At 35.2% G+C, this 21958-nt stretch overlaps 1 protein-coding gene across 1 annotated transcript in view; it reads left to right on the forward strand.

The window, feature by feature from the left end:
• Nucleotides 1–21958, forward strand: part of LOC129248830 (uncharacterized) — a 243814-nt gene that overhangs the window by 56999 nt on the left and 164857 nt on the right. The window contains exon 3 of the mRNA XM_054888441.1: nucleotides 17557–17670. Within this exon, the coding sequence (XP_054744416.1) occupies nucleotides 17557–17670 (114 nt within the window). The remainder of the gene's footprint in view (nucleotides 1–17556; nucleotides 17671–21958) is intronic.

Consider the following 21958-nt stretch of genomic DNA (forward strand, 5'->3'; position numbering starts at 1 on the left):
ATTAATCCCAAATGCTTAGAACTAATGAATTTTTGTGAGCTTCTTTTTGGAATATTTTTTGGTTCCTTTAGATGATTTACTGGAGTCATTTAAGAGTATGATTTGAGTGTTGCTTGGTTCTTTTACGACGGCTTATTGGACCCTCTTTTTGAATAGAATAAAAATGCTTCCGCTAACGATTGAATTTTAATTGATTCATAATTTATTAAAAAATGTGGTACAAAAATATAAATACATATGCATTTATGAGCAAAGATAGTTGGCAACATTCAAATAGAAAACATTTCGACACCAAGAGTTGAGCGAATCCGATATATTAAGTAACGATTGTTGAAATCTGGGTGCAAATATTGAAATGGTTCATTGATAGTAATGTGTGAACATTTAAAAAAATACAAGAATGCTGTGGATCAATTATGAAGAAGGAAAAGCAGCGGCCGCCGTAACCGCGACGACCATTAGGAATTCCCAGAGAGAACGTCGGTTCGAATCTCGGTGAAAACACCAAAATTAAGAAAAACATTTTTCTAATAGCGGTCGCCCCTCGGCAGGCAATGGCAAACCTCCGAGTGTATTTCTGCCATGAAAAAGCTCCTCATAAAAAATATCTGCCGTTCGGAGTCGGCTTGAAACTGTAGGTCCCTCCATTTATGGAACAACATCAAGACGCACACCACAAATAAGAAGAGGAGCGCGGCCAAACATCGAAAAAGGGTGTACGCGCCAAAAACAAAAAAAAAAAAAGCTGCAGAATGTTGGACTACCGGTTATTTTGTCTCTAAACGACACAATATTGTTTTCATTATTATTTTTTTTTTATTTGAAGTCTTCCTAATTATGCCTCAAGCTAATCTCAATTATTTGAAAAGAAACTCACATGATACCATTTTTATAATTAATGATGCCTTTAAAAGCCGATATTCAAATTTAATGTCGCATATTTTTTCGGCCCATTTTAATCTATTATATCGCATTATTGGCTTTTTTTCTTTCCATTTCGTCGCTCAATGTATTAATTCAGTACCATTAGACATAAAGCAAAGAATGCTCAATAAAACTCTTCAAATGGTCTTAAAATATTTTTTTATACGCACAAGGCGCCGAAAATCTTCGAAGGAAGGCACAGTTTCTGCATACTACAAAACCATACTCCAAAAAGGCTTCTTTAACGGGAACTCCTTTCAAATCTTAATTTCTAAATGCTCTAAACAAGGCAGCCACGGATGTAAGTTGCATTCATTACCCACCCTCGAACGTACTCATACTGCAAGTAAACGCTGCGAATTAGTTACAATTCTCCGATGACTTATTTCTTACCCTAAATGACTGCTGGGTATTTGCTGTATTTATGTAACCATGCGTGGGTCATGTGTTTGCATTGAATGCATATATTTACCTGAAATTGTTGAAAATTTTAAATTGTTGAGGTTTGAATTAAATATTTGCGTTCTAGTCAACTTGAATTGAAATTTAATTTTGAGTTTGATTTAATATTGAGTGCAATCAATAAATCACATTAGGGTTATTTTGCTTGGAAATTTTCAATTAGGAATTGCTAAATTATAAATGTTTAAAAGCAAAAAGAGAAATACTTAAACACATTTAATGTTAGCCCTGCAAATAAAACACCAATTTGGGAGGATTTGTATATTTTTTTTTTTTTTGCTATCGATTTTATTCGCAACGACACTGCAAACGTAGAAAATACATATATTTTATGATCGCGCAACTTTTAACAAAGTTATACTAACTAGGCTGTGGTGAAGACCTAGACAATATTCCATTAATTTTATAAGTATATTTTTTGTATCTTTTTACAGGTATTTGTTATAGACAGTTTTCGATAGGTCTGCCAAAATGGTAAAAAGTGGGCCCACATTAATTATGCTATCACCATTTAAATTATATATTATATTTTCTAAAAATTATCTATTTCGATCTTTGAAATCATATGAGCCTTGGCTTCATTAAACCATTTCTGTGCAAATGCTGGACTAACTTCTGCGATGATCTGAATAGTCCTGCAGCATTGGTCTTGTTGGAAGGGATGACTTGATTTGGCAAAAGATTGGAATGGTTTAAGGTCATTAAAGCATATGATTAGAAAAACTTTTCTTCTTCTGGGTAAGCACAATAGGCCATTGGCAACAGAGCGAATGTTTTAAAGCAGCCTAGCCTATGAATAGTCTAGATATATTAACAGTAAATTTTTGAAATATCTTGCTTACGAAAAAGTTTGAAATTTCGAAAAATACAACTACTAAATTTTTTTAGTAAAATACTATCGAAAACCCCCCTTCACCCTTCCATGCTGAGAGAAATTGTGAATACCATATGCAGTTAAACTTTAAAGTCAGTTAATCAAAATTTGCTCGAGTTATAAATTTAGCCGAATTAAAGAATTTAGTTTCGAGAAAAACACGTTATTCCATAGTTATAATATTATAAAATTTAAAATAGGCAAATACCACTTTTCGCACCTTAACACTTTTCACCTGTCTTCTAAGCAGTAAAGGCACCTTTTGAAAATATATTCAGTGTCTGACCTTCGAGTTATATGGGGAATATTTAGCAAAATTAAAACTTAAAAGAAGTGAACAAAAATTCTCCCTCAATTTTAAAATTTTTGAAAAACTCTTGAGATCAGCTCTGTTTCGCATTCCATGCGTTATTATGTTTTCTCGAAATAGCTTTCATCGCAATTTTATTGTATATTAATTATAGTACTGAAGGAATTTGATTCATTTGAGAAAATTCATCTGTTTGAATGAAATGGATAACAAACCTTCAATCCCTTCAATGACATCTTAATGCCACACTTTTGTTTTTAAATGTTCTGCCTTAAGAGCTACAGTAGAAGCAATTGCAACTACATAGCAGTCCGAAAGAGAAAATTGGACTAGATCCAGAGCTGACGTTATTTGTCCATGTACTGCGGAGGGAAAGATGCGATACAACACAGCGATTGAGTGGAATCCTCAACGAAAGCGCAAGCGAGTAAGATCAGCGAACACCTGGAGAAGAATGCTGTTATCAGAATCCCAAGTTGAAAGAAAAAACAGACGCAACGCAAGAAATTCGTTGTGATCCTACACACCAACTTGGAACTCTAGAAATTGATGAATATTAATGAAAAATGACACTTTGATGAAAAAGTGTAACTTCTTCAAACCAACATGGTTTTGCAATAGTTTAAGTCTACCGTTTTCGAACTGGGAGCATTGTATTGAATCATTTTTGTCTGGACTTCAAGTAGATTGCATATACAAGGCCTTTGACATGGTAGAATAGAATAGAATTCTTTTGTGTAAATTCTGCTCGCTTAGCTTTCATACGGTTTTCCTGCAATAGTAAACAACTTTTCTAAGTGAAAGGAGGGTGAATCTTCTGCCCTCTTCATTGCTACTTCTGGGGTACCTCAAGATAGTATTTTCGGCCGCCTAATTTTTGCCTTATTTATAAATGTTATTAGCAGTTGCCTTTCACTTTCCACACACCTATTATATGCAAACAATTTGAAAATTTCTGCCACACTAAGGAACTCAGAGGATGTGTTTAAGCTTCAGACTGATCTCAATGAACTTGATTCTTGGTGCGCATATTCATGTTTCTCTTTAAACTAAAAAAAAAATCTTTTCAAGTAACTTGCTCTAAATCACGTAACGTTATATAGTCTATAGATAGATAGATAGATACTCATCACAGTACCTCATCCAAGCCCAGTTCCCTTATTAAACTCAGGATAGAGCTGAGTTGGATTGAGCATATCTGCTTTTCCTCTAGCTGCAATTGGCCAAGATACCAATCTGTGTGATGTCCCAATCTGTGAATGAGATCAAAGACTTTAGAAGGATTTTTATACAAATTTTTCTTTCTCAAGTCATATGAATTTTAATGTTTTCAAATTCAATATCGATCGTATGTTTTGTTAGATGGAACACCATAGATTAAACTTCTCAGATCCTTACACAACTGAATTACTGTCGATTCTACACCTTCCTTTAATTTAATTTTAGGTAACACTAGCGTACCCTCGCCCGCTTCGCTAGACGATAAATTCAATGATTTGCTGAAAGAGAATAAAATTAATACGAAACAAAGCAAATTCTTTGATACAATTTCATTCGAACTTTATTGTAACACTTTTTGGTAGACAACGTTTTTGGTTTTTTCATCTTTCGCGTGAATAGTGACGATGGTTTGCCAACTCGTGAGCAAGCTACATACAATTGTCCATGAGAAAAAATTGGGTATTCTAAATTAATACTGCACATTTGTAGAGACTGTCCTTGCGCCTTATTATTTGTCATAGCGAAGGCAAGGCGAATAGGGAACTGCAAACGTTTGAAATCGAATGGTAAATCCGCCGGAATCAGTGGAATTCAGGGTATCAAAATGTCTTCTCCTTTGTACTTCCCTTTCAAAATTGTTGCTTCGATAACGTTACCCATTAGCTTCTTCACAGCGAGTCTGGTACCGTTGCAAAGTCGGGGCACATTACTATTGCGCAGCATAATAATCTGTGCTCCAATTTTTAATCGTAAATTATGAGGTGGTAAGCCTGGCAAATCGAGTGAGTTTAAGAATTCAGTTGGATAATTTACGACCTCATCTTGATCAGTAATAGTGTCCATTGACTTATACGCAACTATGTCACCAGGTATTTGATCTAAAATAGCTGAATTTATATCATTGACGTCCTCATTTTTCCCAGCTAAAATTGCTCTTTCGCTGAGTCAATCATGGTTTTTGTAATGTTGAACTATGTTTGGAAATACACTCTGTATCAATGCCTCTTTAGACTGTGCAAAAGTGCAGAAATTGTTAGGCAATGTTATCATTCCTGTTGTTTTTGAAAAAAGGTTTATTTTTTTTTTGGTTAAAAAGTGTTTTTTGAAGTTTTGAAAAACACTTCGCTCTAACAAATTTCTTCTCGGTTAATTGCTGAAATTTAAATATTTTGAAAAAACTATTTTTTTTTAATTTAACGTTTTTGAGAAAATTTTGTTCTTGAAAAAATTTCATACTTTTGTAAAAGTTTAAATTGATTTGTTAAAAAAGATTTTTTTCCGCTTTGAAAAACACCCCCTCGAAAAAATGTATTCTCTATTAATAGTGGAATATGAAATGCTTTGAAAACACCTTTTTTTTTAATTTTCTTTTGAAAAAATTTGATACCCTTGAAAAAGTTTTATTTTATTTTATTTGTTTAAAATTTTTGAAATTTTTTTTTTGTAATTTTAGAAAAACACCTTTTCGAAGAAATTTCTTTTATCTTTTTGAGGAAAATTTGGTTTTGAAAAAATTTCTTGCTTTCGAAATTTTTTTATTTTACTTTATTTCTTCAAAATTTTTGAAAACAATTTTTTTATAATTTTCGAAAAACACCCCTTTGAAAAAATGTTTTCTATGTGTCATAGTGGTATTCCATTAACTTTTAGGATTATAGTCAAATACTTACAAATATCTACGCTTTCACAAATAGCTGGTGGTTGGTTGGTTAGAGTGGTGATTCATCCAGAATCCAACTAGCGCTTCCGCACCATTTTGTTGCCACATCCTCGTTACCAAATTGTTTAACAGTTATTTACGGCATGACTATATCCAGTCTGTGCGGTTTAAGAACCTTATTAGGTTGTTGACATCTAAGCCAGACAGTTGTTCGAGACTCTCGAACAGCGGTTTGCCCAGGGTTAACATTCTGTCCTTCCATAGGGCAGGGCATTCACAGAGGAAATGGAAGATTGTTTCCTTTTTCTGCGGTTGTTTACAACTGTGACAGTATGTGTTGTGAGGGATGCCCATTTTGGCGGCTTGTTCTCCGATGGACCAGAAGCCAGTTATGACTGCCGTAAGTCTGCAGGTGTCCCGTCGTTTCATGTTTATTAATGTCAACGATTGCTTGAGGTTGTAGGTGGGCCATAACGTTCTGCTGATTTTGCATTTCGTCTGGTCTTTCCATCTACAATCTGCAATTCGAAGGTATTTTAGGGAAATTGCGTTCTTGACCGCACCTAGTGGAGTGAATACTGGTACTGCAAGAGCGCTATTCATGGCAGATCCCCCTCTTGCCAGTTCATCAGCTTTTTCGTTACCTTCTATGTTCCGGTGTCCCGGGACCCAAATCAAGGTTACTCTATGGTTTTCACTCAGGTTGGTGAGGCTATTCCTACTTTGCTCCACCACTTTAGAGGTTGTTCTAGTCGCGTCCAGCGCCTGGATTGCGGCTTGGCTATCCGAAAGAATAGCGATATTGCCCTTAAAAGAAAAATCTGCGATTAGTAACCTACAGGCTTCCCCAATTGCTAGTACTTCCGCTTGGAAGACGCTGCTGGTATTAGGGAGACGCACAGATTTTTCAATTCCAAGTTCATGAGAATATATACCAGCTCCGACACCACAATCCATTTTACTGCCATCTGTATAGACTGTGGTATCGAAGTTGTTTAGAGAGAATCCCTTCTTCCATTCTTTTTTAGATGGAAAGAGTGTGGCAAAATTCCTGTTGAACGTTACCATCGGGACGATGTAGTCAGTCCTCTCCGAGGTTAACTGAGTTTGTCGCAGTAATAGACTAGCGTGACCATAAGTTTTTCCTTTCCAGCGACCCGCCTCATTTAACCTAAATGCACTTATGGTTGCCGTCTTCTTTATGTGTAGGTCTATTGGAATAACGTGTGTCAGTGCATTGAGAGCCTCTCTAGGACATGATCTGATTGCACCGACCGTTATTGCACAGGCTGATCTTTGTATTCTGCCGAGTAATTTGGTATTGTACTCTCTCCCTAGAGCTTTCCACCAAACTACCGAACCACAAATAGCACCAATAAACAAATTTCCTCAAAACCAAAAAATTTACTTTTTTTCTAAAAAATTCTAAACAAACAACGTAATAAATTTAGAATTTTGTGTTCACGAAAAAACAGTATTGTTTTTATTGTATTAACTGAAAACCAAAATGTTGCAAAAAATCAAAACAAAACTAAATTATTTTTTTGTGTTCATTTGGTCCATATGTTCCATAAAAAGTTGATATGGTAAATAATATGCAGGGTCTGATACACGCAAATTTCCATTGACCATTATAGTGACAAAATTATCGATCACCAATTCCAACAGGATTTCAAAATCAGAGTTGGAATGAGTTGTTGTGTAGTGTACTTCTGAAAAAATGAGAAATAAACAAAATAAATCTAAAAATTCAAATTCTAACTTTATCTTGTGTATGTTCTTATTACCTTTGAATTTTTCCAATGAAGCACCATTCATTTTAAATTTTCCAAGAATTTTTTTTATCATTTCGCGTTTCTTTCCTTTTTCATTCGATTCCAACATTTGTTCATAGCCGAAAACATCGTTTGCAAACGCATTCATTTCCATATAGAATTGGTCAAAGAAAGCATTGCTCAATTGAATTGAAACATTATTTTCATAAATACTTAGGACCTTAACTAATGCACCTTGGTACATACCTAACGCAGATATTCATCGCGACCTTGACATCGATACTATTGATGAAACAATACAAAGCGCTAGCAGAAGACACATAAATATTCTATTAAGGCATACAAATCCTATGATGAGAAGACTACCAAATAAAGAAAAATCTACCCAAAGTCGGCTTAACCGTCAAACACCAACAGATCTTGCAAAATCCTTGTAATCAATTGTCAACTAATCGTATATATCATTGTTTGTTAACCACTTGTTTTTAAATAATATGTATATATTTCTTCTAAATGAGCTTGGGGGCATTGGCCCTTCAATATCACTCTCATTCCATCTTTTTGTAAATCAAATTACTTATTGTCTAACGACAGGTGTAATATTTTATGGAAGAAATAAAAAAAAAAAAAAAAAAAAAATTTCATTCGAATCATTTGAAATTTCTGTATACAATACATTTCTGTATCACAATACAAATACAAAAAATTCAAAAAAAGTTGTACACATAAAATTACACATAAAATGAATGTCGATTCGAAACTTACTTTAATCTAACAATCGAGCAAGTTTTGTTTTGGACAATATTTTGATTTTTTTCTTTTTTTTATATGAAGAAAATATTTAAAAGAAATTTTTTTTTGCTAAAAACCTTCCCCTAGTGGATCCCTATAATATGAAAAAAGAACGAATAAAATTGGCCTCGTATCGGCCCAAAAAAATGCGGACAAACGAACATCATTTCATTTATATATATATAGATTGATTATTTTTTTGTCTTGCCACGCTTTAACTTTCTTATGCTGGCGAGAAAATTTAATCAAATTTGGAATTCCATTTCGTTCAATTTTTTAACTATTTTGTAAAAATAATTCTCTTCTTTGTTAATGTATCTCTAATATATTTATGAATTTATTGATCAAGCTGTATTTTAGTCTTAGCTCATTTTACTCAATAATTGAAACAGTTTGTATTAGCACTGAAAACCTTTTGTGTTTTTGAATAAAAATAAATAAGTAAATAATATATAAAAAATCTAAATAAATAAATAAAGGCATGAATATTTTCAATGTCACATTTCTATGATCACAACAATTTTAAAGTGGTGTACAAATTTGGTAATTTAATGTTTAAAAACTCTGCTTTATGACCTTACAACTTCCTAACATGATTTAAAATCGATTTCTGAAACAAATAAACAGAGCGTAGTTTTACTAGTGGGATTCTATTCATAAGTTCTGCCTTAGGTGTAAATTTATTTAGAACATCAAAAAAACAAAATAACATAACGACAATGGAAAACTCATGCGCGTAAATAGATATATTATTAATAGCTTTTCACATAATGAAATGAAAACTGCTTTAAGCCACATTATTTGGACGAAGCAATGAAATTTTCTGTTTGTAAAACCAAATGTTAGCGGTAAACCAGTGAGTGCGAACTGAGAGCATTTAATTGGCACTTGAAAATTATGCCACATGAAAGTGGTTGCAAAATATTAGAAACATTACATATTTTTGCAAAATATTGTATCATACATTAAAAGATAATAAAAGAGCATAATTTTTTAACCTCAGTAAAGTTAAGTATATTTTGAACAAATTTACAAAAATTTCAATTAATTCTCAACTCTTATGCACTAGTCGTAATTACCTTGGGAATATGCAAGCCATTTTAAATTTATGAATGCCTGCATATACGGTGGTTAGTATGTACGAGTATGTATATTTTATTTATTTATTTGTATTTTTTTTGCCATGCGACTATTCTCCAAACAAAAATTTAACTAGCGAAACGAATGAGAGCGGAAAAATACCCACTTTTGTCGATTTGACGCCGTTCCCAATAACTCAGCATACGGAGTATACTCGTCCACTTGAAGATAATAGTAGTTCGTCACTTAGCAGTTATCATAGGCTTTGTTGTGTTCGTTCATTCATCCCTCATTTGCTTACTGTCAAAATTAAATATTTATTATTATTATTACTATAAATGGTTTTTGAAAAGTGATACCTCGATGACAGCAGTGAATAAATCCTGCACCTTTTCATGTCATCTTTGACACTTGTCAAGTAGGCAGATTTACGATTTTACACGATAGAACAACGCATTAAAATTATTGATACTTATTATGAAAAGGGTCAATATTTAAGACCAACAAAACGCATTTTTTGCTGGACATAATCGTGCGAATGAGTCAACATTTCAAAAGTATGTCAAAAAACTTCAACAAACTAGTTATGTTGAGGATGGAAAAGGACTGGCAGACGAAAAACTGGGCGTTCTGTTGAGAATATTGCTGCTGTAGCGCATTGATATCTCGACGTTCTTAACAATTAGACAACCATGAATCGACTGTTTGGCGGATTTTGCCTATAGACGTGCTCATGGTGGACATTTAAATGATGTCATTCTTCTTCTAATTATTAGGAGCTGCATTTTGAATCAAAATAGTGAGACCTGAAAAAATTTTAATATTTAAATGGTTTTTATTTCTGTCAGGTCTTGTCCATGTCTGTTCAAAAGACGCTGGCTAGAGCCCGCAAGTCCGCTTGCGTATAAAATGAATTAGTATGTATTTCGTACTTGTAATTTTTAATTAAAATGTTCTCAATTATATTATTGTACTTAATTCAGCTGTACTATTATTTATCATTTTCGTCATAAGAACTAAGTGGCAACGCTATACACAAGTGACAACGCTATACACGCCATTGAAAAATATTATTGGATCAGAATTATCTTCACCTTTATACATGTTTTGACGGTTAATATATTTTTTGGTAAGCAGATAAATTGCAAAAAAAATCAGGTGGCAACGCTAACAAAAAAATTGTGTTTGAAATCTTTTCTGTTACCTAGTTATATTTTTTAAAAAATTGCTTTTACTTAAATACAAATAGATGGCAACACCTTGCTAAAGTTAATGCGATAGAGACAGATTCGATAAATTTTCTAAATGTGTAAAAAATGTTAAAATTCATGAAGTAGTTTTTGAGAAATTCGATTTCGATGAACTTTTCTATACATAGATATTTACTTATATTTGTAGAGACACTGCTTTACAGCAAAAATTAGTTTACTATCCAATTCCTGTAAACTGAAATTTCCTCTTAGCATTGTATACTTCCCATAGGCCACAGGTTTCTAAAAAAATGTGTGAATCATTTCAAATTTATTTTTTTTTTTTGTTAGAAAATAACAAATAAAAAGTAAATTTTTTACTCTATCTTAAAGCCTGTTCCTTTAGGAAAAAATCTAGTTAATATCGAAGAAAATCCATGGGTAAATAAGAAACCTGTAAATGATCAAATGAAAAAAAAGAAATACAGGATTAACATTAAAATAGCAGTGGTCATGTAAGTAACGCATTTTGACCAAATTTATAAAAAAAATTAAATAAAAACTGCATTGACAAAATTCGCATTCACAAAGTTATAACTAACATTTAGTTGAATTCTCGAATCTTGCACAACAGCGGGGCATTGACGCCACGAATTGCTCACATCGCTCTTTCAAAATCTTCAGCAATGCATTTCTAACTATTTCCCAAAGTTGTTGATTATTTCTCGGCATTAGCATTGTGTACAGCTCTTCCCCCACAGATTTTCTATAGGATTGAGTTCGGGGGACTGAGTTGACCATTCCATAACCTCAATTTTATTTGCGCGAAACCAATCTGTGGCATTCCGACTCATGTGTTTAGGATCGTTATCCTGCTGGTAAACTCATTGGCATTTCCTTTCTGCAACATGGCATCATAACATTCTGCATTATTTCCTCATAAATATTGGTGTCCATTATGACATCAATTCCGTGTATGGGGCCTGCGTCATAATATGAAAAACATCCGCATATCATTATTTTTGAGCCTTCATGTTTAGTGCTTTTTAAAGTGTAGCTGATTTTCGGAGCCAGGTAAACGTATAACATATTGTCGCCATGCAAAACTATTTTATCATTTTATTTCATCCCATAAAATATTATGCCACATGTCAGCAGTCCAGCTAGCATGTTTTCCTTCAAATTCCATGTTTTTGTGCCAGCAGTAACTTTTTTCGTGGGCTGCGAGCTATTAATCCAGCTTCACGTAGTCTTCTATGTGCAGTTATATCCCAAACATTTAAGTTCACCTCATTTTTTAATTTGTATGTCTGACTTGATGGAATTTCCTTTCGACCACAGTACAATTCTGCAATCGTCTTGCAGGGAAGTTTTTCGTTTTCCTCCCCTTTTTCCCGGGTTTTCGACAAACAACATGGAAGTATTTTTTTTTTTATTTTATAAAGGTTTACATAACAATAAAATTATTATACAAACTAAAAGTAGTGCAGCGCTAGCATCGGAGGCTTTCGACAAACAACATGGAAGTATATTTTGTATTTCTCTGTAAAATTGTCCATCTGCTCTCAATTTCAAAATCTGCGTTCGTTGTTCTGTGATTTGCTCAACCAACTATATTGAAAACATAAGAAATATGTAGTTACATAACCACTCACTAAAATTAAAAAAAAAACTATATAATAATGATCCGTTCCTTTTGACGGTAACTTTATTAATTAATTCAAATATTGCACAATTCTTACAACTAAGTTAACAAGGAAGAGCTTTAAAACTAATGGTGGGAGAGAGTGCAAAATGTTGTTGTTGTTACGAAAGAAGAGATTGGTTTAGATAATGTTAAAGATCAGTTAATAAGGGAGCAAATTAAGAAACGTGAAGAAGAGATGTGAGAATATAAGTACGAGAGGTAAGGAGAGAATGAGTAAATAAGTGTGTGTTGTTGGTAGTGGGAGCATTAGTACGTAACTATATTAATAATAAAACACGTGCTTTTGTACTACCACAGCGAATTTCGGAATCAGCAAGCGATTCTGCGAGTACATAGAAAATAGATAATGACTTGCGGAGGATAAAAACAAATTAAATTTGTGAGCCAGTGCAATTATTTCAATTTGGGAGGCGGAAGATTTTTTCTTGTGTTTTAGTAATGCCGACTGGTACCTATCTGAGGGGGCTATGTACGCATTGAAGACACTGGGTCACCCACGTTTGGTGCATGACTCGAAAATTAACCGAATATCTATTGGAATTATATTTTACGAGGAGGCTGACTTCTAGCGCCGTAATTTTATGAATCAGCAAAATTGTGGTATCTGAATTGAAAACAATCAACGCGAGGCTCTCAAGTCCCTCGTAATCCTCATGACTCCATTATGTTCCAAAAAATGCACCTCTCGGTAGAGTTTGTATGTAAGAGGCTAGATTGAATGATATGTAACTAAACAAAATTAAAGATGTAAACAAATTATTCACGCGTTGCTGGTAGCATACGTGGCCTAGAGAACATGGAACAGAATATGACATTCCAAGATATGCATATTTCGATTGATTTCTTAGTTCATTTTGTTTCGACTACTTCTGTCGACTATTTTTCAAGAGCTTATGTGCTGTTAAAGAAAGCGTGATTGACGACTTGGAGGCCAACGTTCGGCGTTTTATTAGAGAACAATGCCGCTAGGGCTGGAAAAATCTCTAGGAAATAGGACCAAATGGTTTGTCTTCATACGACGCAGTCTACGTAGCCATACACTCAAAATTATTTACAAACACTAACTGCCATAAAACTCGTGAGCTGATTAAACCAAGACTTTGATAATTTTATTAATCATTTCGTAACCAATTTAACACTTATTGGAAACTGTCGAAATTTAGATGCATTTAGTACTATTTCGAAAGTATTGAAAAAAAAATGGTACCATGGACCCTTTCTAAAGTATAGCCATCTTAGATTCAATTGTTATTTATTTTTTAAGTAGAAGCATGGCCCGCGAGTTAGGCATGGCTGTAAGTCCACTAGAAGCCAACCAGTTCGGCAAGAGTAAAATTTCCTGTAGGGTAACCACAATGAAGGAATGGTGAACATGTAGGTATACTATAAGACGCAACTACTGTTATTCCACTTGCTTCATCCGCAGTATACTTGCAAAGAATCACAAATTCCAAATCAAGTTCAAATTCACTAACAACATTGCAAAGTTCTAACAAAAAATTCGCTGTTTTGATTTATTTTTATTTTTTGTTTTGTTTTGTAAAATCACTCAAAACCACAGCGCTCTGTCTACATAGTTGTTCTCATTTACGTGTTGCTGCCAACGTCGACTTTTGGTAGTTACTTAAAGAAATCACCAGCAGCAAAAGATCGTCATACCCTATTTGACAGCACAAACTGTCGGCAGGCATAGACGCATGCAGTATTTGGACAAAAATGAGAAGAAAAACTGTGCGGAGGAGCGAGGTGATTCTCTAAAGTTGAAATAGCAGCTACTTCATGTTCTCGCACGTGCAACACATACCAGTTACAAAATTTTCACAAATATCAGCAGGCACATATGTTTTACTTTGTATGTACATATGTAATGTATTAGGGTGGTTCTGTGCGAATATATAAAAAATTGATTAAATCTGAAGTAGTTCTGAGGAAACAGTTAAGTCGAGAAGATCACGTGATCCGAATGAATACAAATATTGTAGCCCTTCGCTACGCGACCCACTGGTAATGACAGATGAAAAGAAGGAACTTCTTCTTCTTGATCGACACGATAACCGCTTACGCGATGGCGGACGAGCTTAACAAAGCGCGCCAGTCGTTTATCTCACCTGCTCCATCTCTATCTGGCAATTTCCAACGCAAAAGTGGCTTTCTTTTTCCTTTATCGGGTATCGTATCGAATCATCAGAGCTTTAGCCTTTATATCCATTCAAGCAAAATGGCCTTATCAGCGGATCCACTGAATATTTATTTCCTGCACTATGTCTATGCCACCATAAAGCTCATACAGCTCATAGCTCCTTCGACTGCGATATGCGTCGTCGGCAACTTGCAAAGGTCAAAAAATCTTCTGTAGAATCTTTCTATCAATCACTACGTGGATGCCTCTCAGATTTCGTCATCGTATAAGCTTCTGTGCCATGCCATAGGATGGCCATGATGAGAGACTGATAAAGTGAAAGAACTGCCTGGCATTAGAGAAAGCAAAGAAAAGGCAGAAGATGAAAAACTTGGCGTTTTTAATTAGCATCAGTTTATCGAGATAGAAAAGGCTTCGATGTCCGATGTGATGACAAAATCAATTACTCATTGGCGCGTACATCCTGGGTATTTGGCCAAGCTCCTCCTCCTATTTTTGGTGTGCGTCTTGATGTTATTTTTTTATGAGGAGCCTTTTCATGTCAGAAATACACTCGGAGGTTTGCCATTGCCTGCCGAGGGGCGGCAGCTATTAGAAAAAACGTTTTCTTCATTTTTGGTCTTTCACCGAGATTCGAACCTAAGGTCTCTCTGAATTCCGAATCGTAGTCACACACCAATCCATCCGGCTACGGCGGCCGCCATCCATAAGTTGAGATTAATTGATGTACCACACTTTCTTTCGTTGTTCCAAAAAACAGCTTCAAAAATTAAATTTTTCAAAATGTAATGATAACGCAGAGAAGATGTTTATTATTATTTTATATTTATATTTATTATTAGTTTATTTTTAATTTTGATCATTTATATAATAATAATTTGTTGAACTTCAGGAAAGATAATTTTTAATTTTGTTCCATGACGTACAGCACCGGTGAAATTAAAGTAAAGATTTTAATAAAAGTTTGGTAAAAACAAATTCTAGTGTAATATAATAAAGTTTTGAGTTTCACCAAAAATCACGTTATGTGCGATTTCTTATTATTAATCGTTCAGATATTTAACATAAGCATAAAGAATCAAATAACTACTACAAAACTTTCCCTTTTTTATCGCTGTTCGCATAAATAAAGTATGAATTGAACTTTTGCATGTAGACACATTTCTAGTGATATGGAATTATGAAAGTGTTGCCTATCCACCTAATGACAAACGGACGTCACGCTAGCTAATAAAAGGTTCCCCATTTCAGTGTCTAGTCTGGTTTTCCTCCAAGATTGAATAAAAAAATTGAACCATTAACGACACTTGCTCAGATTTAACTGTTACACTCGCTCTGGAATGCCCGTTTCCATAGGTGGTGCACGACTATCTCATACTGTTCTGTAAGGACATTCATATATCACACAGAGCTTCTGTGAATAATGTACATACAATCACCGTTATTGACTTGTGTATACTCTAAGTAATATTTTTCAATAATTAATATTGCTGAAGAAAGGTAAGCTCGCCCATACGGGTTGCCCATATTCGACGGACCCGACGGATTTCGATTACTCTTTGGGCCCATTCCAATCGACGAGGCTTGTCCGCAAGCAAAAAATTTGCGCCAATTGAATCTTATACGGGAATAAACGCAAATCAATGCGGATAATTTGTTGTAAAGTGGTCCCAGCAATGCCCAACTGCTGGGAACGGCGATTTGGGATGTCCTTGGCGACGCCTTGGTCGGTTTTGATTTGGCCTCTTTGGATTAGAAAGAGCATCACCAGTCGAAAACCTTTCGTACAAACGTTTAATGGTGTTCTTAGAAGGCGCACTTTTCACATTATTTAATTTTTTATACGCACGTTGAGTTTTCACAATTGACTTCTTTTGTTGAATGTAAATTTCAACAATTTGGGAGCGCTCGCGTGGCATGTACTGTTCCATGGTAAAAATCTGCTTGGACTGACGCTTCCAACGCAGTATGTCATTAAGCGATCTGACGTCTCTGTCAAAAGATACAGGGTTGCCAGATGGGTCCGTCGAATATTGGCAACCCTGTATACCAGTAAAGTCAATTCTAATCCAAGTACAAACCTCGGACCTTCACGTAGTTAGATCCTAACTGATGACTCTATAACAGACTCTTGTTTAGGAACTTCATAATAGGTCAGAGCAAATGTGGATAAGTAACATTTTCTTTTGAAGAGGTAGGCCTCACCCTTCTTAACTAAAGTGTACGCAATCCTTAACGCCATAAACAATACCATGGAAAACCAGTGCTGAAGTTCTGAAGCTGATGGCTGAAAGCGGTCAGTTTCCGAACATTGAGTTATCTGACGAGAAAAGTTTTCAAATGGAGCAAATCGTAAACTCTTTTTCTTCTTAGAGATGAGATGATGCAAAATTATTTGTGCGTGTAAATGCTTTCAGAAGATTTAATGAAGCTTTTAGAAAAAATACGTTGAAAGGCGAATGTATGAGCCCTCCAATAACAATCCCCCTACACCAAATAATTCATAAATTGGGAAGTTTTAAAAATTAAAAGTTATCAATACACTGGTTGCTATGGAGCTTGCGTGCTTTTCTTCGCATGCTTCGGCCATTTTTCAAGTTATGGTTAAAAAATGTTAAGAATAAAAGTCATAGGGTGGCACTCTGAAAGCATCACAGCTATCTGAGCCAAGTGTAACTTTATTGAATAGAAAGCGCCGGTCTCGACACGTGCGAATAACTTAGCCTGAGAGATGTCTGCAAAGTACGTAAGAAAAAAATGCTTGCTCATGCACATTCGGCATGTCCTGTTGCACCGATATCTAATGAAAACATCAGTAGCTTCTCATGCTGCAGTAATTTGGAAAGTTAACTGAAGGTTAATGTGTGTGGAAGATCGAGTCAAATAAGCAACAGCCATTCGTTAAATGCATCTTCGAATCAATAGTGAATAAATTCCAAGTTAAACTATAGTAATTTTAATAGATCTTTCTTTTTTTTAAGTTTGAATATTTTTACAATACTTATCTTTAGTAAGATCTCGAATTATAATTTATTTCATTTTTTAATCTTCCTCTTAAACCTTAAAGCGATCCATCCTAATGTGCACTCATGCGCGTCTAAGACGCTTTTACATTAAATGAAATTTTAGTTCATTGCTTTGAGAAGCAGAATTTTGCAAAATGTTGAAAGCTCATTCTGGTCTCTAACAATAACTAGCATGCGCTTGCATGCATACATAGCGACATACACACACACATGCTTTTTCGCTTTATTAAATTTTTATTGAGTTGCAAAGTAAATTTGATTTTCTTAAATTTCTTCAAATATTTTGCTGAGTTACGTTTCTGAGTGCTGCCTTAAATTTCAAAATTTAAATTGAATTCAAAATGGAAATTGTGCATTCACTTAATATTTCTTGCTTTTTTTTGTCTACTTGCAGAGCTCCGTGCTTGGATCCGGTGGTATTATGTATATAAACGGTAGAATAGTTTCTGGACCTTTAGAATCTCTGATAGAGGTTTTAGTGCCGAAAAATCGCATAGATTTCGATAAGGTAAGTAAAATGAAATATTTTTAAAATGAATTTTATTGTATGCAGGTATAAATTTCCTTCCTTTTTAAGAAAAATTATTCATATAAAATAACTTTAGTGATAATGCATCGCTTTGGTATAGTATTTATATTATTTAAATATTTATTTTTTCTCCGCAATCTACATTCAGAAGCTCCCTCTCGTACTTTCTCGATAACCATTGAGCTTAGAATCTCATTATATGCTATTTGCCTGAATGATTAGCGTTAGCGCTACTATATTTTCATTTGCATATTCCTTCCGTAATAACTTGACTTACATCAAATAGCTTAACTGTGGCGAACGCTTTGGCGAGATCTACGAAACTCAAATACACCGGTTTGTTAAATTCAATTGCTTTCTCAACAATTTATCTTATAATAAAATGACATCTTTTTAGAGCGATTTGGGCAAACCCCTTATTGTTCCTCGTTTATTACTTCTTCAGATATTTCGGTCGCAATAATTTTAGTGCACATATTCGTGAAACTCTGGACATGATTGACGCTTGGTGCTGTGCAAATGGGTTATCGGCAAACCTTACAGACATTGGTATTGTCCTCTTTACCAGAAGGAGGAAGCTGGATGGACTCGTTCTGCCTAAGCTAAAAGGATTTACAATCCAGCTATCCACAGAAATCTATGTAATATCTTGGAGTAATCTTCGATGGCAAACTCCTTTGGAAGTCACATGTTGAAACAAAGACATCCAAAGCTCTGACAGCCTTGTGGCAGTGCAAAGGTGTCTTTGAGAAAAAGTGGGGTACTTCTCCTAGCAAGATCCTATGGCTCTACACGGCTATGATAAGACCTATTATCACCTATGTATCAGTGGTCTGGATGAGTAGATTCTTTCTCGTGGAAGTCAGGAGGACCTTATCGAGACTACAACGCACTGTGGCCAGTAGAGGCCTTGAAGGCCATATGCAGGCTGAAGTAAAGTACATAGCAGGCATGGACTTCTATCCAATGATCTTCAAGGGGCATGACTCCATGCCATCAAGAATCGTACTTGAGAAGAGATACAGTGTGGGGCTGCCAGAGGCTCAATAGTGGTGAATCTTTGAAAATGAGGCCGGCAAACACTGTTTTCGCATTTCTACAGATGGCTCCAGGACCGAGCACGGTTCTGGCTCTGGTGTCTACGTGGAATCCAGCGAGACAAATATACACTTTGCTGTTGGAATTCACGCATCTGTGATGCCCGCGGAGGTGTATGCTGTTCAAGAAGTGATGAACTTTGCTGTGGAAAACAGAGGGAGAAGCAAACGAGTATGTGTCTTCAGCGACAGCAAAGCTACGCTCATCGCCTTTGACAGCCCTCAAACACCTTCAAGGGTAGTTGAGTCCTATAAATCCAGGCTGAACTATGTCGCTAGACATAATATCCTGATGCTAACATGGGTCCCGGGACACGTGGGTATGTCTAACTCTTTAGCTGGGATGAGCTCTGAAGCTAACTTTTTTGCCCCGAAGCCCGTTCGGTCACTCCCTTCTGAAGCCTTCAAAGCCACTGTTAGCAAACTGGTTACTTCAACCCACAAGCTTGACAGGCTGAGAGAGGCTGCAGATGGAAGAAACTGATATTACCAGTCATGTCTGACTGACTGTCGCAAATTCTCTTGTCATTAAGCAGAAAGGATTGTAGGTAGCTGGTTGAACTGATGATGGGCCCCTTCCTAAGAGCGAAGCACATGGAAAAGGTAGGCATCTCAGACAATGCACTCTACCCAGCATGTGGAGAGGAGTATGAGACGGCGGTCTACTTCTGTGTGTCTGCTCGGCTTTCGCTCGAGTCAGGCTTGAGGTCTTTGGCACTGATGCGTTAAGAAGTGACATAAGATCTATTCAGATTTCTTCGGAGGTCGAGTAGATTTAGAGAAAATTAAAAAGGGAACCTGAGTGCAGTACAATGGACTTAAAGGTGTCTGAGTGCTGTACTTGCTAGTCTGTTCCAACAAAAAAGAGAGTATCTTCGACACTAATCCCAGAAGGCTGATACATCTATAGTTGTCGGTCTTTTTTTGTCTCCCTTTTTAAAGACTGGAATTGTTGTGCTAAGCTTGAATTGAGCCGGTATTTTTTGGTGTTGAACTACTTTCATGAAGAGCTTATGTACTTATGGTTCGACATAAAAGACGAGCTGCTATACTTAATTATTTCGTTTACAATTTCATCAGTTCTGGAAGATTTTCTATTTTTAAGCTTGATTGTAACTGACTTGACTTCTTTTGATGTGGACCAAGATATGCTTGTGTGTCAGATGGTATTACTTCAAGCGACATTGGTGTGGTGAAAACCCGATGATCTTGGGCCAAAAGCTCAATGAAATAGGAAACCCATGTGTATATTTGCATGGTTGTTATATAACACTGTGCGACAGTGATATTATACTTTTATGGAGACCTAGTACAACTTGTAGGTATAGTAAAACTAAGAAAAATGGTATAGGAGAAATTTCCAATACACCCCCAAAATCTCGTTTTATGACCATAAAACCGTTTTTCAGTAGGTTGATGTGAAGAATCACTCCTTCTAAATATTAGTAGAAGGTAGGTTGATGTGAAGAATCACTTCTTCTAAATATTACGTATCTATAATAACGCATCAAAACACGTCCTTATTCCCATTTAGCGTAAGTTATACCTACATACCAAATTAGTAAAAAAAAAAAAATATCTTAAAACCCACACACCTCTATTAATTTTAATTCAACTGCAGTCAAATATAGCTCATTCGACGCAAAATTAAATTTACTATAACAGTAGTGTACTAAAAAAATCCTCAATATCGGATAATATCGTAAAAATTATGTCAAAGTTGAAAAAATAAAAAAATTCCAAATACTTCCGCCTACAGTCTCGTCAGTTGCCATTTCAGAAAAATTGTCAACACACTGTCAAAAAGACTTGTTTTTGTTCTTTCGAACTAAAAATACAAATTTGAAATCGGATGGAAATTGGCGAAGTTAGGAGTGATTCTTCAAATAAACCTACTGAGAAACGGTTTTATGGTCATAAAATGAAATTTTGGGGGTGTATTGGAAATTTCTCCTATACCATTTTGTTTAGTTTTTCTATAGCCACAAGTTGTGCTAGGTCTCCATAAAAGTATATTTAATTTTTTTTTTTTGTCACACAGTGTAATATTATTTAACTCGTTGGTTGGTTTTTTTCTGCTTCATATGCTATTCCAAACCTTTTTCTGGGAGCCATAAAGATCATACTTCATTTGGGCCAAACATTTTCTTTTGTTTTTCCTAGCAAAGAGTTAATTTTGTTCCTAGTTTCTATGTAGCAATTGTATGCTGTAGCAATCGTATACCTTTCGTAATGAAATGAATCACAAAATGATACCCCAAGGCATTTGAGGTCGGTAGCAAATCACCCTGTATGCTGTTTGCACGCCATTTTCTAACAAAAAACCTGCTTGAGCTCTGGTGAAGATTTTCATCGAATCCACTTGGCACCCAATGTGATAATACAGTAAATATTAATAGACTTTCATATGTATGTATATACGGAACTAATAACCTGCTTGCTGACCCTTTCCATGCCAAAGGGTATCCACTACGACGACTAGCAACCGCAACATGAAATTAATCAGTGAAAATTTTAATTGAAAACGCAAACAAAGACATGACATATGTCATGGAAAAGATAAATAAATTCAGATAAGCAATAACTACAAAAAATACGAAAACAAAAAAAGCAAAGTTCTTGCATTTACGTGTATATGAGTGAACAACAAAGAAATAAACATAATAATATTAATAGTTACATATTGAAGTATTTTAGTAAAAAAATGTATGTGTGTGAGTATGCATGTCCCACATACATGCATATAAATTAAATTTGTTTTATTGAACCTGTGTTTATGCACCGTCGGAAATCCAAAGGGAGGTGCTGTGAGCACACACACACGCAGCTATTGATGTGGCAATGTGGGTTTATCCAACCGCACAACGGCAAACAAGCGCGTGAAGCGGGAATATAGTATTCCGCCGCCATGGAAAGCGGATGTAATTGCATTTCTATGTTTTGCCTGTAAACCCGAAAACCAATAACATTACAATCAATACCAACACTCTGACAAAGCGCACAAATACACTCCAACACACCGACAAATGTTTCATTGCAAATGCATTGTTGGATGCTGATAATATCAGCAGCAGTTGGCAAAAAGTATGCGCACGTTTCTTTTTTAGAATGAAACTACGATGTATACTCGCATATAATGTGTAGTGTGCATGTATGTGTGTGTATATGTG

Source organism: Anastrepha obliqua, chromosome 5 (assembly GCF_027943255.1).
Source record: "Anastrepha obliqua isolate idAnaObli1 chromosome 5, idAnaObli1_1.0, whole genome shotgun sequence".
NCBI classification, from domain to species: domain Eukaryota; kingdom Metazoa; phylum Arthropoda; class Insecta; order Diptera; family Tephritidae; genus Anastrepha; species Anastrepha obliqua.